Source organism: Lingula anatina, chromosome 4 (assembly GCF_051362555.1).
Source record: "Lingula anatina isolate TDL-2025a chromosome 4, LinAna3.0, whole genome shotgun sequence".
NCBI lineage: Eukaryota > Metazoa > Brachiopoda > Lingulata > Lingulida > Lingulidae > Lingula > Lingula anatina.
In genome coordinates this window covers 17,226,984-17,243,520 of record NC_141770.1, presented here as the reverse complement: position 1 = coordinate 17,243,520, position 16,537 = coordinate 17,226,984, and the positions used below count along the sequence as shown (strand labels likewise).

Genomic DNA, 16,537 nt, shown 5'->3' with positions numbered 1-16,537 from the left:
TGGTTCTATAGAAATTACAGTGATCTTCATTACTACTGTACAGTACATCAAATATAATAACCAAAAACCGAATGACACAGTTTATACATCAGAAAAAACAAAGAATTTTAGTACAATAATATAATTGTAGTTAACCGAAGAAAACCAATGCATTAACTATGTATATTCATATCATTAAATCAGCATTCTGAAGTCTCCAATTTAACGCAAGGGATTCATATTGCGGCAGACCAGCATTCTGTGACCTAGTGGTGTCCAATGAAGATCCATAGAAATGGACAGCTTTTAGTTTGCCACCTTCTTAAGGCTGTGCTATTTCATTTTTTCATGAAGGTGTGAAATCGCCTCCATAGACAAATTCAAAGGGAACGTACGCGTTCCCGTTGATTACGTGAAATCGAAAAAGGTGCAATTCAATGATTTTGTAACAGACAACAAGTGCAACCCGTGGTCAGAAAGTATGCACAAGGCACATTCTCTGACATTACTGTCCATCGTCAACAGATCACTTTCTTCAATCATTATGGGCAGTGGACGGGATCGAGGTGTGTAATATACGTACAATTATGTACTAAACACAAGAGTTTCATTCACGGTCCTAAGGGCCTATGGTTCTATAGAAATTACAGTGATCTTCATTACTACTGTACAGTACATCAAATATAATAACCAAAAACCGAATGACACAAGTAGCAGTTTATTCATCAGAAAAAACAAAGGATTTTTTAGTACAATAGCATAAACTGTTAATTTCGTATTGTAGTTGACCGAAGAAAACTAATGCATTAACTATCTATATTCATATCATTAAATTAGCATTCTGAAGTCTCCAATTTAACGCAAGGGATTCATATTATATTGCGGCAGACCAGCATTCTGTGACCTAGTGGTGTCCAATGAAGATACATAGAAATGGACAGCTTTTAGTTTGCCACTTTTATTTTTTAAAGATAAAGGTGTTTTTGTAACATAAGGCATTGATATCTGTGTTGGTGTGTATAACTCGAACGAACTGTGTTTCATTACTTTAATGAGAGTGAATTCAAAATGAAAGATATTCACAATACGCATTGATATTACCAAAGAATGTGGATATAGTAAATCGACCAGCCTGTGGTTCTGCCAATCACTGAGACCGCGCCCAACATTGCCTCTGTTGGTGGCCACGCCCTCCTACTTCTTTGACATAATATTGAATTAGTTAATGTAATTTATGTTTGACACTGAGGCTGAATTGTCCACCCTGAATTTCAATGAACTTCATTAGTGGTCTTTGGCTATCATTTAGTAATATCAGCTCATATGATCAGATTGATTACTATGATATAAACTAATTATATTACTGTCCTAGTAATTCGAATATCCCAAGGTCCGTGAACCGGAAAACAATTGCTAGGCCCACGTCTGGTCCTCGCTGAGACTCGAGTCTCAGCGTCATTTGTCATTCGTCACCCTCCTAGGCGTCATCATCCGCTTTTATTATATAACCCCTCTATCCTAATCGTTTTAACAATAATAACAATGTAGCAAATTGTTGCCTGTATTAAATGTTATGGCCTTAGGGATAAAAATTATATATCAAATATTCAATAAGACTCATCATCCTAAAAATTATGATGCGACGAGTCAGCAAAAGTTATTATTTACCAATAATTTTGCACAAATTTCATTTGTGGGGTTGCAAAGAGGCCCCCACTACAATTGAGCATGTGCAGAATGCACATGTGCGTAACTAAGCTCTGGAGATTGTTGTCGCCATAAAATGTCGTTTGACTACGCCAAACTTTCCTTTTAGACGGTAGATTCACTCAGAAACAAAGGCAAACTAATTCGTTGCCGATAGCACTAGCAGATAGCAGCACCATACAGAGTCTGATTAAAAACTTTCATGGCAATTGAAGAACTTTTACCACTGTACAATGGAGTCCGAAAACAGCACTTGGCACAAATGTGAAACTGCCCAGTGCAAGGCCAAGAATTCAATCAGTATTTTCAAATATATTATCGGATTCTACATAAATTGACTGACAATCTTTCAGATTGCTATTTATTTTAAATTTTAATGCTGCAACTGTTCCAAAATAATCTTGTAGTAAAGGAAAAATGCAAATAAGAAGTGGAAGACCAATTTTACCCACATTATTCAATTATTTAAATATAAAAAGAATAAGATCACGATTTAACAAATAAAAATAATCTTTCATGAATAACATATTAAACAAAATTAAAGTTATAAATTAGTGGTAATGGCTTATATGACCTCTGCACATCATCAGTACCTGACTTGGTACAGTATAGTTACTACTTGGATACAGAGTTAGATTTAATAATGTAACAATAAGAACAATATATATTACAATAAACTTCTCTGCACATGTCAGACACTTGTTACCATGAACTAACACTACTTGACAATGGGCTGAGCACTTATCACAGAGTCTGCGTGCGATGCCATTGTTGTGCTGTGATTGGCTAGTTGAGTCACGTGAAGCCCTACTGTAGCGCCCTCGCGTATCGCGTGAATGCTACGCATTTCTGGCCTTAAGTCTCGTCCTTTTCTTGTTCACGCAAAAAGTTATGTAAGCAGGGCGTGGTTAAGTGGCGTTATAAAACGAGGCGTCAGTTTGCGGAAACTTCACAACTCCGTTCAAACTGCTCCTCAGTGTGACGGGCTTGCAACATGGACAAAAAAACCTTGATCGCTTTGCTCTTGGTGACAATGCTCATTATTGACTTGTTTGCTGATTCGGAGGGTAAGTTGGCCAACTATTATTTGTATTGTTTGGTATCAATTTTTGTCTATAATTGATAAAATAAATGGTTACGTGTAGAAAACCATGCGTGTATATATCATTACCCAACGTTTCCATTCCATATGTCATAAGTGCCATATCATTTGTTGATATCCTCAATCTTTAGCTTTGACCCGCCGCCGTCGCCGCCGCCGCCGCCGTCGTCGTCGTTCAATGGGGGATGAATCAGAAGGGATCCTGTCGAAGGAGGCTGATCAGTCGGATAAAGACGTAAGTTCCTCGGCATTTCATTAGTATTAGCCTAAACCAAAAGCCATGCCTCTGCAAGAAGAATTTCTGTTTATTTAGTAGTACGCGTACAGTAGGAAGCAAAGTCAAACATTTTGATAGTTTGAAAATGGAAGTCCGCCATAATGTTTGTATCGTGGAATGTAGACTTTTCTTCGATGTAAAGACTTTCTCTACACCAATTCTCATCACTTATCAGTAAAAATTATTCTACAAAATGCCTTGAACGTTGTATAAAAAGAGGTTGGAGCCGGCGCATAAAAGGGTCTGGTAAATGGTACCCAATCGTTTGCAGCAGGGACGTTGCAAAAACTCAAATATTTATATGCCAGTGGTATAATATTGAATCATGTGGCATTTCATTAGATAGCAATATTCTTAAGGATATTGTCACCCTTTGCCCAAAACTCCTAATGTACTGCCTTACATACATTCTTCTGGGAAATAAATAAATGTTCAGTGTTCAGTGTTAGCCTACGGGTGACGTCATACTTGCAATTTTGGGGTAAAAACTGAAAAAGCGGTTTCTCAAATTTCTCTTTTACCTGAGCATCCATGATCACCGTTTCAATGCCGATTTAGTGACACCATTTAGTACTCCAAAACCTCGCCAGCGATTTTCTTACAAGTCTTATATGAGATTTATTTGTTGATAAACCATAACATGCCTTATTTAAGAAAAATCTGTAATTAGGGGCTCATAACTCCATAACAAAAACATTTAAACCAAAATGACAGCACGGGATTGTTGCCTATAGACTCCTGATCAACTCTGCCAATATTTCGTGATACAATCTTGCTCGGAGATAAAGTTACACCCCCTACATTTTGCTATCTCACCTCAAAATAGAAAGGTGTTCAACTGACAATTAAAACTTTGAGTTGCCTATGCTTACACATTGCAACGAAAAAATAATAAACGCTGATATTTTATATTTCGAGGGTTCTTTTCGTTGTTTTAAACCAGTACAAAGACAGATGCATTATTGAATAATCAGATGCAGGAAAAACCTCGTTTTTCGTATCTGGTTGCTAATAAAGGGTTACAGTAACCTAAACATATATTTTTTAAACTTTGACTGAATAATTCATCCACGCGGAAAGCTGATCTATAGAAGGAGCTAGGTAACTACTGATACCATGCATCTTTTTCAGGAGGGTACGCTGACCAACCTGGTGGCCAAAATAAGAGACCTTGATGTGGACGAGGACGTAGAAGATGATGATGACGAAGACGGTGGCGAATAACGTACACTGAGCACTGAGTTTCAGCGAGAATCAGACGTGAGCCTAGCAACTGTTTTCCATTTCACGGACCTTGAGACATTTGAATCACTAGAACAGTAATCAAATTAGTTTTTATCATAGTATATAGTCTGATCATATGCGCCGTTGCTACTAAATGTAAGCCAAAGACCACTAATGAAGTTCAATGAAATTCAGGATAGTACCATTCAGCTTCGGATTTGTCAAACATAAATTACATTGTTTAACTAATTCAATATTGGTAATGTCAATGCGTATTGGGAATATCTTTCATTTTGAATCCCCTCTCATTAAAGTAGTGATACACATCACGATCCAGTAATACAAAGCATCAAAAAAGCCTTTTCATCACGGACATCGATGCTTTACGTTACAAAAAAACTGTATCTTAATTAGATGAAATAACAGTCCTTAGAAAGTGGCAAACTAAAAGCTGTCCATTTCTGAGATCTTCATTTGATAACATCAGGTCGCAGAATGTTGTTCTTCCAAAATATGAACTTCTTTCGTAAAATTGGATACTTCAGAATGTTGGTTTAATGGTGTGAATATAGATAGTTAATGCTTTTGTTTTCTTCAGTTGGCTGCAATAATAAATTGACAGTTTATACTATTGTACTAAAAGTTCCATTGTCTTTTCTGATGAATAAACTGCTACTTTATTTCATTCAGTTTCTTGATTATTATATTTGATGTAGTAATGAAGATCACTGCAATTTCTATAGAACAATAGGCTCTAAGGACCATAGAAGAAACTAGTGTTTTGTACATAAATGTATATATGTATATGTTATGCATCGCGATCCTTTCCATTCCGTATCCAAAGAAAAGTAATAGGCTCAGGTGTGAATTTACCTACTTAATTTTTACACATTGGTACTACTAATTTTCGTACTACAACCAAAATAACTTTACTCATTGGGCTCGTTTTATTCACATTTATCTTTTTAATTGGATATTCGAAATATGAAATATGAAAATATTCCTTTAAAATGAATTCATCATCAACATTAACGACCAAAAGATCTGGGAAAGCCCACTTTTCGTGTAGTCTTTTGTAGAAGCGTTTCTGTTTAGTATTGAATTGTTCAAAGGGTGATCTTGCCTTACTTCGTTCTTCTGTAGAAATGTGCTGATCCAAACTAACTACACGTAACCATTCATTTTATCAATAATAGACAAAAATTGATACCAAAAAATATGAATAACAGTTGGCTAACCTACCCTCCGAATCAGCAAACAAGTCAATAATGACCATTGCCACCAAGAGCAAAGTGATCAAGGTTTTTTTGTCCATGTTGCAAGCCCGTCACACTGAGGAGCAGTTTGAACGGAGTTGTGAAGTTTCCACAAACTAACGCCTCGTTTTATAAGGCCACTTAACCACGCCCTGCTTACATAACTTTTTGCGTGAATAAGAAAAGGACGAGGCTTGAACTTTGTTTTCTCTCTGTGATCCAGTTGCATGAAGTGCCATGATAATAAAATGTCACAAAACAGGTTTCGGTGCCATTTCGTTGGTTCGTTACCCCCTGCCCCGCTAGACCCCCCTCCACACCCCCCCCCCCCACCCCCACCCCGATCCGCCGCTGCTCATTACCCTCAGTAGGGTGGGTTTTGTTTTTAAACTTGAGATGTAAATAAAATCATTTTTATCATTATTATTTACCCGTTTCGCGTGCTGCATTGTGACAAGGTGACACTCTGTCAGTTTAATTAGTCATTATCAGGGATGATTAACCGTGCTTTAATTAAGCCAGATAAACCACTCGAAATAGAGCAGATACTTTTCTCGGCTTCGCCTCGCCATTTATCTGCTCTATTTGGCGTAAAGCTCAGCGCCTCGCACTTTATCTATACCACAATTCATCCCGATGGGCCAAAGCTTCCCGTGTACAGATACTGAGTGTCCATGTAACAGAAAGTCCGCCTTCCAATTGGTTATATTGGTTAGGGTTTCGAGTTCATTTACAGGTGATGGGTTTAAAGTGCCATCCTTGGGCGTTGGCTGGGGGGTACATCTGTTGGTCGTTATAATGTTTGTTAATGTTTATATAACATCCCCCAAGACATATTCCCTCGAACTTGCAATTAATAAATAAAAAGTGTAATCATACATTTACATGCATCTTGAATCAGGATTTTTTTTTTAATTTAAAAATACTAAAGACGTTTATCCTACACATATACTATTGACGTAATTGAACAATGGAGTTAATGAGACTTTAACTTATTATGTTTGATACTGCACGATTTTCTTTGCTTTTTTTTCTATTTTAAAAAGGTATCATAAGAAGCCTTGTCAAGGCTACAATTAAAGGCGTTTCAGTGGATTCCAGGATGAAAATAAATGTATTAACTGTGTTTAAGTACAGGTTGTTTGGGAAACATCCGTTATACTGCCAATATATATATATATATATATATATATATATATATATATATATATATAATCAGATTGTTTTATTTATTTAGAGCAATATACAGGTGTATTTTTCGTTTTCACAATGAGATTTGTGATCATATTGGTGAACTAGGAGCAATGGCTGGACGCGATGTATTCATGCCTTAGTAGCAGAAAATTCATTTTGAGGGATGAGCAATTCTGCTTTTCATTCATTCCCATTGGGTGATTCCATGCCTCGTGACTGCGATCACTTTACGCGGTTAACCTGAAGAGCCTATTGTCAACATCAAAGTGCTGATCCATAGAGCTGTGCACAGGGCACTTTCACTGACATTACTGTCTGCCGTCAATAGATCGCATTCTTCAAGCATAAAGGGCAATGGAAAGGATCGCGATGCATAACATATACATATATACATTTATGTACAAAACACTAGTTTCTTCTATGGTCCTTAGAGCCTATTGTTCTATAGAAATTGCACTGATCTTCATTACTACTGAGCCCCTAATTACAGATTTTCCTTAAATAAGGCATATTATGGTTTATCAACAAAAAAATCTCATATAAGACTGCTAAGAAAATCGCTGGAAAGGTTTTGGAGTACTAAATGGTGTCACTAAATCGAAATTGAAACGGTGATCATGGATGCTCAGGTAAAAGAGAAATTTGAGAAACCGCTTTTTCAGTTTTTACCCCAAAATTGCAATTATGACGTCACCCGTAGGCTTACACTGAACACTGAAGATTTATTTATTACCCAGAAGAATGTATGTAAGGCAGTACATTAGGAGTTTTGGGCAAAGGGTGACAATATCCTTAAGAATATTGCTATCTAAGGAAATGCCACATGATGCAATATTATACCACTGGCATATAAATATTTGAGTTTTTGCAACGTCCCTGCTGCAAACGATTGGGTACCATTTACCCGACCTTTTCATGCGCCGGCTCCAAGCTCTTTTTATACAAGCCAATTTGGAGAATTATTTTTACTGATAAGTGATGAGAATTGGTGTAGAAAAAGTCTTATTCTTATTTTCGCGTGAATAAGAAAAGGACGAGGCTTGAACTTTGTTTTCTCTCTGTGATCAAGTTGCATGAAGTGCCATGATAATAAAATGTCACAAAACAGGTTTCGGTACCATTTCGTTCGTTCGTTACCCTCTGTGATCATATTGGTGCACCAGGAGCAATAGCTGGAGGTGGTGTATTCATGCCTAGTAGCAGAAAATTAATTTTGAGGGATGAGCTATTCTGCTTTTCATTCATTCCCATTTGGGTGATTCCATGCCTCGTGACTGCGATTACTTTACGCGGTTAACCAGAAGAGCCTATTGTCAACATCAGAGTGCTGATCCATAGAGCGGTGCACAGGGCACTTTCACTGACATCACTGTCTGTCGTCAACAGATTACATTCTTCAAGCATAAAGGAAAATGGAAAGGATCGCGGTGTATGACATATGCATATATACATTATGTACAAAACACTAGTATATTCTATGGTCCTTAGGGCCTATGGTTCTATAGAAATTGCAGTGGTCTTCATTACCGCATCAAATATAATAATCAAGAAACTGAATGAAATAAAGTTGCAGTTTATTCATCAGAAAAGACAATGGAACTTTTAGTACAATAGTATAAACTGTCAATTTATTATTGCAGCCAACTTAAGAAAACAAAAGCATTAACTATCTATATTCACACCATTAAACCAACATTCTGAAGTATCCAATTTTACGCAAGAAGTTCATATTTTGGAGGAACAACCTTCTGCGAGCTGATGTTATCAAATGAAGATCTCAGAAATGGGCAGCTTTTAGTTTGCCACTTTCTAAGGACTGTTATTTCATTTTATTAAGATTAAATTTTTTTGTAACATAAAGCATCGATATCCCTGATGAAAAGGCTTTTTTGTTGCTTTGTATTACTGGATCGCGATGTGTATCACTACTTTAATGAGAGTGGATTCAAAATGAAAGATATCCACAACACGCATTGACATTACCAAATAATGTGGATATCGTAAATCGACCAGAATGTAGTTCTGCCAATCACTGAGACCACGCCCACTATTATCTGTTGGTAACTGCACCGTTTTGCTTCTGTGACATAATATTGAATTAGTTAAACAATGTAATTTATGTTTGACAAATCCGAAGCTGAATGGTACTACCCTGAATTTCATTGAACTTCATTGGTGGTCTTTGGCTAACATTTAGTAGCAACGGCGCATATGATCAGACTGTATACTATGATAAAACTAATTTGATTACTGTTCTAGTGATTCAAATGTCTCAAGGTCCGTGAAATGGAAAACAGTTGCTAGGCTCACGTCTGATTCTCGCTGAAACTCAGTGTACGTTATTCGTCACCGTCATCGTCATCATCATCTTCTACGTCCTCGTCCGCATCAAGGTCTCTTAGTTTGGCCACCAGGTTGGTCAGCGTACCCTCCTGAAAAAGATGCATGGTATCAGTAGTTACCTAGCTCCTTCTAGATCAGCTTTCCGCGTGGATGAATTATTCAGTCAAAGTTTTAAAAAATATGTTTAGGTTACTGTAACCCTTTATTAATGAGGTTTTTCCTGCATCTGATTATTCAATCATGCATCTGTCTTTGTACTGGTTTAAAACAACGAAAAAAACCTCGAAATATAAAATATCGGCGTTTATTATTTTTCGTTGCAATGTGTAAGCATAGGCAACTCAAAGTTTTAATCGTCAGTTTAACACCTTTCGATTTTGAGGTGAGATAGCAAAATGTAGGGCGTGTAACTTCATCTCCAAACAAGATTTTATCACGAAATATTGGCAGAGTTGATTAGAAGTCTATAGGCAACAATCCCGTGCTGTCATTTTGGTTTAAATGTTTTTGTTATGGAGTTCTGAGCCCCTAATTACAGATTTTCCTTAAACAAAGGCATATTTTGGTTTATCAACAAAAAAATCATATAAGACTTCTAAGAAAATCGCTGGCAGGGTTTTGGAGTACTAAATGGTGTCACTAAATCGGCATTGAAACGGTGATCGTGGATGCTCAGGTAAAAGAGAAATTTGAGTAACCGCTTTTTCAGTTTTTACATCAAAATTGCAATTATGACGTCACCCGTAAGATAACACTGAACACTAAAGATTTATTTATTACCCAGAAGAATGTATGTAAGGCAGTATATTAGGAGTTTTGGGCAAAGGGTGACAAAATCCTAAAGCATATTGCTATCTAATGAAATTCCACATGATTCAATATTATACCACTGGCATATAAATATTTGAGTTTTTGCAACGTCCCTGCTGCAAACGATTGGGTACCATTTACCCGACCTTTTCATGCGCCGGCTCCAAGCTCTTTTTATACAAGCCATTTTGAAGAATAATTTTTACTGATAAGTGATGAGAATTGGTGTAGAGAAAGTCTTATTCTTATGGCAAGTTTACATCGAAGAAAAGTCTACATTCCACGATACAAACATTATGGCGGACTTCCATTTTAAACTAACACATAATTATACAGTAGCAAATGTTGAAGCTCTGTTACTCTCGTGTCAGTCCAATCGATGGAGATTAGCTGTGTCGGATATCAAAATGTTTGACTTTGCTTCCTACTGTACGCGTACTACTAAATAAACAGAAATTCTTCTTGCAGAGGCATGGCTTTTGGTTTAGGCTAATACTAATGAAATGACGAGGAACTTACGTCTTTATCCGACTGATCAGCCTCCTTCGACAGGATCCCTTCTGATTCATCCCCCATTGCACGACGACGACGGCGGCTGCGGCGACGGCGGCGGGTCGAAGCTAAAGATTGAGGATATCAACAAATGATATGGCACTTATGACATATGGAATGGAAACGTTGGGTAATGATAGATACACGCATGGTTTTCTACACGTAAGCATTTATTTTATCAATTATAGACAAAAATTGATACCAAACGATACAAATAATAGTTGGCCAACTTACCCTCCGAATCGGCGAACAAGTCAATAATGAGCATTGTCACCAAGAGAAAAGCGATCAAGGTTTTTTTGTCCATGTTGCAAGCCCGTCCCACTGAGGAGCCGTTTGAACGGAGTTGTGAAGTTTCCGCAAACTGACGCCTCGTTTTATAAGGCCACGTAACCACGCCCTGCTTACATAACTTTTTGCGTGAATAAGAAAAGGACGAGACTTGAACTTTGATTCCCTGTCTGTGATCAAGTTGCATGAAGTGCCATGATAATAAAATGTCACAAAACAGGTTTTGGTGCGATTACTTTACGGCCAAAATCTCCTATTTTTCACGTAACACGGTCAAAGTGGTTATTCTTCGTATAACCTTGTTCTGGTACTGCTGCTCGCGCTTTTACTTCCGGTATGTTACATGTATACTATATAAAAACAAGTATATGATTCTATACGTTATTTGAATGATCTAGATGATATGATTGATTTTAGTATGATGTAACATAAAGGTCAAGGAAACCAAGGCAAACACTCGTGTGCGTGTGCAATGCTTGATCAGCGAATTTCAAACCAACGCCAAAATTAATTTAAAACGATTTTAAAGTGTACACTGTTACACGAAAGTGTTAGGTAAATTTTAAGATGACAGAGGATCCTTTGTTTACTCATCGTCGGCTGTGGTGGTGGTGGTGGGGGGTATGGGGTGCATGGATAGCATATTTACGGTCCGTGATACATATATCAGTACTATATGTGCATATAGTACATACCAAAGGCCGTAAACAAGAGTGCTAGCGTGAAGGGGGGGGGGGCAGGTACTTTTGAAAAAAAATGCCACTTTTGTGAAGTGTTACCCTTTTCCCTCCTCCCATTCCTTAAGCTGTGTGTTACTTCTCAGCGTCCAGGTGATCACAAATGTCTGCTGACACAGCGCATATATACATTGTATATACACTGAATACTGTAGGCCTTCGATAGCTGGCCATACATTGTTCTCAGCCGACGGCTTGTATAACAGCGTTAACGAAATGGTTGCACATGGCCACAGCTTCATTCTCTAACATCTCTGAGGTGAACCTCTCTCAACAACTTACAATATGCTAATTACAAAAAGTACTGTAAATGACTTGGGTTGTAACTTAACTTTTACCGACGTTGATTCCGCGGCTGTGTCTTGTACGTGTTACTTAGTCAATGTACTTCCTTCAATTTTGAGACACCGAAATGCCAGACGTATATTAACGCATCCTTTGTGCATCATAAGTATTATAAGACGAACATGTTCAACGTATACTTTTAAAAAGTATGATGAAACTGTGGAAAACGAATCTTCTGCGTTTTGTCATATCTGTGGTATAAATAATGTTCTATGCCAACATTTTCATTATAATTGTTCCAGATGGAGAGGATGCAGATAGTTCTCACACACTCATATTCGGTACTCGTACGCTCATATACACCACTCCCAAGTACACTCACACCCAGTACGTCGAGATACGCTTACGATGACATACATGTACGTTGATATGCGTTTGTATACGTTATTCATATGCTCGTATGCGCCACTCGTACGTAATTCATACGTTGATATATGCTATATACACGTTACTCAGACGCTCATATACATCATTCGTACATTATTCGTACATGTACTTTGGCAAACACGATGGCATACGTTAATCTACTTTTTTACATTATACGTTACTCGGACATGTATGTTCATAATATTATGGGCCACTCGTGCGCTTTTCATACGTTGATGTACGTTACACCTACGAACACCTACTTGTCGACGCACGCTTGCAAACATTTCTCACATGCACGTTATACGATCAGGAAATAACGCTATTAATATCGTGTTTATAAATGTTTATACATGCCCAAAGCTTTGAGTATAATCGATAAACTGATGATATTTGTCTCTCTTTCTAATATTTACAACATGCTTTGATTGCATATATAAAAATATAATCAACATTTAAAAAGAATACGAAAAGATACAACATTGTGTCCATCTTTATTTTAAAAAAAACTAAACGTTCGTTAATAGACAGTTAATTGAAACGCGCGTGTATATAAGCAAATTTTATTTATAACAAATGTTCTGGAATTATTCGTTTGAAGCGTTTGTCAGCATGGTCACCGAGTTAAAGAGCCAAACACTGATCTTTCAAAAAATTCAGGCGTTATAAATCACTAGCTAAACGAAGCTCGATATTTGAATAGCTGTCTGTGGTCACGTGCCCGGGTCTGTGACTGTGATCTTGTCGCTTGGAGTGGAATGATGAAGAAATGCCACACAAAATCAGTTTCAGGAGAAAGGTCTTTTATGAAAATCTTGTCATATTTGTTTACTTAGCACGCACAGAGGAAGTGGACCTTAATAACTGATACTGGTAAAGGTGCCTTATATACCGGTACCCGTAGAAAACATGTATGCTTTAAAGCGCAGACTTCCTTTCTTTTATTACTTCACGCCCCAAAACATGACAAAATATTTTGTCAAAAAGATGTTTCTTTTCATCGTTTGTTTGGTTGATTTAGAAGAGGTAATTGGTTTTACTATGACGGAAGTCGAGGAAAACATTCGTGCACATGTGCAATGTTTCAACGAATTTCAAACAAACGCTAGAAAAACTTAAACGATTTAGTATATTGCATGTAAATGTGAGATAAAAATGAAGATGAGATTGGATCCTTTAGTAATCACAGGATCGTAGTCTGAATGCCCCCTATCCCCCAGAGATTTTTGAAAAAAATGTTATTTTTACATGCACATACAGGGGGGGTAAACGTTAGCCTTCCCCCTATTTCTTTCCTTCAGAAGACTGCTACTTTCCTTCCAGTGCATGGCTCCAGATGATTTAACCACTGTCGGTACAAATGTCTTGATTACATACATTTTATGCTGTAAGCATTCGACATCTGTACCAAGTGCTGTTCACATTCTACACCCTTTATCACTTCAGTGTTAACGTTCTCGTTCCTTATGGCAAAAAAGACAATTATTTTAAACAAAAATTAATTCTAGGTATCGGGTATATGCATGAGGATGCATCAGGAGAGAAGTTGAAACAGAAGTTGAAATTGCTACCGAAAAGCGTAAATTATTTTTATAATAATTAAAAATTTTGACTGAAGAAGATCGAACTTCAGAGTGTTCGATGCATTGAATTATAATGAATCGTAACTCAATGAACTTGTGAGAGTATGGAAATGTGACCCTCTACCTAACCAACGAAATAAGATATCTGTAGCACTAGGAGGGCTCGGATTAGACTCTCAGGCCCGTAGCCAGGGGGGGTTCGGGGGGTTCGAAAGAACCGCCCCTTTTGCTGGGAAAAAGTCCACTCTGGGTAAAATTTGATCTAGGTACATGATGTTTTTATGGAAAAAGGTCCACTTTTTCAGAAAACGAACCCCCCTTTTGAAATTGCTGGCTACGGGCCTGACTCTTAACACATTTTAACTAAATGTTAACACATACATTTCTTATGGTAAAGAAAAAGATAATTTGTGAAAAAATTTCAAACCAAAATAAAGTAGCCACACAATTTCTATTAAAAATGAAACAATTTCATTCATATATGACAATTATCAAACAGTCAACCTGGGCGTAGACCTTCATCAGACTAACGTCAATAAATGATGTTACTCATTGGCCGCAATTTCATTGTTATTTCAGTGTAGGGCAGTTTCATTATTAACTACGTTATTGTAATAGACTTGTGAAGATTCTGTCTATAGCTACTTATATTTGTCTGGTCTTAACAGCCAATATTTCGTCAGGCTTCATCAGGGAATGAGGTTGTGATAGAGGTGACAACCTGTCACCCTTGTCATATCTATCACAACCTCATTCCTTGATGATGTCTGTTTGCAAAAAACATATAAAGGCAATTAGCTGCCTCTCCTTCTAAGTTCGTGCTTAGAAATTGGAAAGCACTGGTTGTGTCACTCCTCAGTAGTACAGTTGTATATCTTACAAAAAATAAAGGTACAAAAGCTGACACATGGTTGCACAGACTAATGACCTCGCCTAGGCGGGTTGAAGGAGGCTCTCTCATATTTCAGATTTCACATTTGTGCTCTAGCGTTCAGTGGCGGATTTAGGGGGTTGTCAGGGGGATCCTGACTCCTCCCCACCCCCACCCCCTTCGATTTCTGGAAACAATCACACCAATGGTCCCCTCTTGAAATAAGAATTTTGACTAGCTGAATCATAGTTCTAAAACAGCAACAAATGGCACCATTCGCCCTCTAAAATACCAACTTTTCGGGGCCCGCTAACCCCACACCACGTCCCCCTTTCAAATAATCCTGGATTCGCCCCTGCATTCGATAGCTGTACCAGGCGCTATTCTCATTCTACGCCCTGTATCACTTCAGTGTTAACGTATTCATTTCTTATGGCAAATAAAAACAATCTGTGATATTATTGTAAAAAAATTTAATTCTAAGTATGTGCGTTGGGTTTCATCAGGAGACAAGTTGGAACAGAACTTCAAATTGCTACTGAAACTTATAACTGTACTTAGTTATCCTCTTTCTTTGCTTACGAAAAGCGTGAAATAATTTTTATAATAATAAAAAATTTTAACAGAAAGATCTAACAAACTCATATACCACTTGTCTCACGTCTCATTTTTCCAGGCAGATATATCAAACATGATTTTATCTTTTAAATGTGAGTAAACTGTGATGTAGGAAAGTTGCTTTGACTGCGAATTACACGTATAACTCAAATTACTTATGAGAGTGTGTTACAGTTAAAATGGAAATTTGATCTGCTACCCAACCAACGAAATTCGTGCTTAGAAAACCGGAAAACACTGGTAATTGTTTCGTTCCAAAGTAGTTCAGTTGTATACTACATCTTCCAAAGAATAAGATATACTATATACATTCATCAGATTCATTGGTATGTGGTGGGTTTGGCGCATCTTAGAGCGGGTTACTGAGGTCATGATATCTTTAAATAGACACCCCGCTACAGCAGTTTTCAATACCTGAAGATACAAGACACCCTCATTAAGTGCAAGGCAGCAACACGTTTTAACAAACTTGAAAACAATCGGTTTGGTGGAGCTGACCCAAACGTGCTTTCTGCCAATCTGAGCGCAAAAGACGGATCTTTTTTAAAGATTTCATTAGAAACTGATACTCCAAAGTCTTGTTAAGACTTGTTTTGTCGTGCTCTGCAGACAAGCGTTAACTCCAGTATACTTATCTTTTTTATCAAAATCCTATTTTGAAGCAAAATACCAAATGAAACGCGATTATGCCATCATGCATGATGTTAGTAGGTGGAATGACAATTGTGATAAGATTTATGCCTTGCGCACATACGCAAACATAAGGCGAAGGTATTCGTTATTATTTACGTCTTATACGTTTTGAGTGCAAAGACAAACATTGGTGTGCGTTCGCATACGCGGAGGGAGAAATGTGTTTTGAGCATGTTTCAAACAATTTCATACTCTGCTAGCTTTCAAAAGAACAACAAACTCCTAAAGTTAGCCCAACACGAAAAATGACATGGAAACTACTGGATAGATCAAATATTGGTTCAGAGGGGACTTTTTAGATATTCCATAAACAGAGGCACAAACCATTCTTTTAAGGCTCATTCCCACTGCAACTATCGGTTTACTTAGTATGATCCAATTCCGGGAGGACTCTAGCTGAATGCAATCAGTTTAAGAGATAAACGTACTACCTCCTGGCGTTGAGTTAAATACAGAAGAGCTGGTGATATACGAGTACATCGGAAACAAGAAGTTCAACGTCTCAAATACCTTGCGCTTACATGTACTGTGTTTTTACATTTTACTTTTTTTTTTGTTACTTCAAAACGAACATAAATTATTTTACTGG

The 16,537-nt window shown here is 37.4% G+C and overlaps 1 protein-coding gene and 1 long non-coding RNA gene across 2 annotated transcripts; one reads left to right on the top strand and one right to left on the bottom strand.

Annotated features, from left to right (window-relative positions):
- Positions 1–2,262: 2,262 nt before the first annotated feature.
- On the top strand, positions 2,263–4,974 carry LOC147762509 (uncharacterized). Its single transcript, XR_015334016.1, has 3 exons — positions 2,263–2,753; positions 2,920–3,023; positions 4,197–4,974. It is a non-coding gene; the product is annotated as an uncharacterized LOC147762509 (long non-coding RNA).
- Positions 4,975–8,296: 3,322 nt separating this feature from the next.
- Positions 8,297–10,862, bottom strand: LOC106179350 (uncharacterized). Its single transcript, XM_087012288.1, has 3 exons — positions 10,679–10,862; positions 10,412–10,512; positions 8,297–9,171 (listed from the first exon to the last, which is right to left on the bottom strand). The coding sequence occupies exons 1-3, from the start codon at positions 10,749–10,751 to the stop codon at positions 9,079–9,081; spliced, it is 267 nt and encodes an 88-aa protein (XP_086868414.1). The 5' UTR covers positions 10,752–10,862; the 3' UTR covers positions 8,297–9,078.
- Between the last annotated feature and the right edge of the window lie 5,675 nt (positions 10,863–16,537).

Bases quoted from the DNA above. Each gene is read 5' to 3' on its own strand.
- LOC106179350 (XM_087012288.1), bottom strand. From the start codon at position 10,751: ATGGACAAAAAAACCTTGATCGCTTTTCTCTTGGTGACAATGCTCATT. The intron at 10,513-10,678 runs GTAAGTTGGCCA...CTCAATCTTTAG, and splicing joins CTTGTTCGCCGATTCGGAGG to CTTCGACCCGCCGCCGTCGC. The intron at 9,172-10,411 runs GTAAGTTCCTCG...CATCTTTTTCAG, and splicing joins CTGATCAGTCGGATAAAGAC to GAGGGTACGCTGACCAACCT.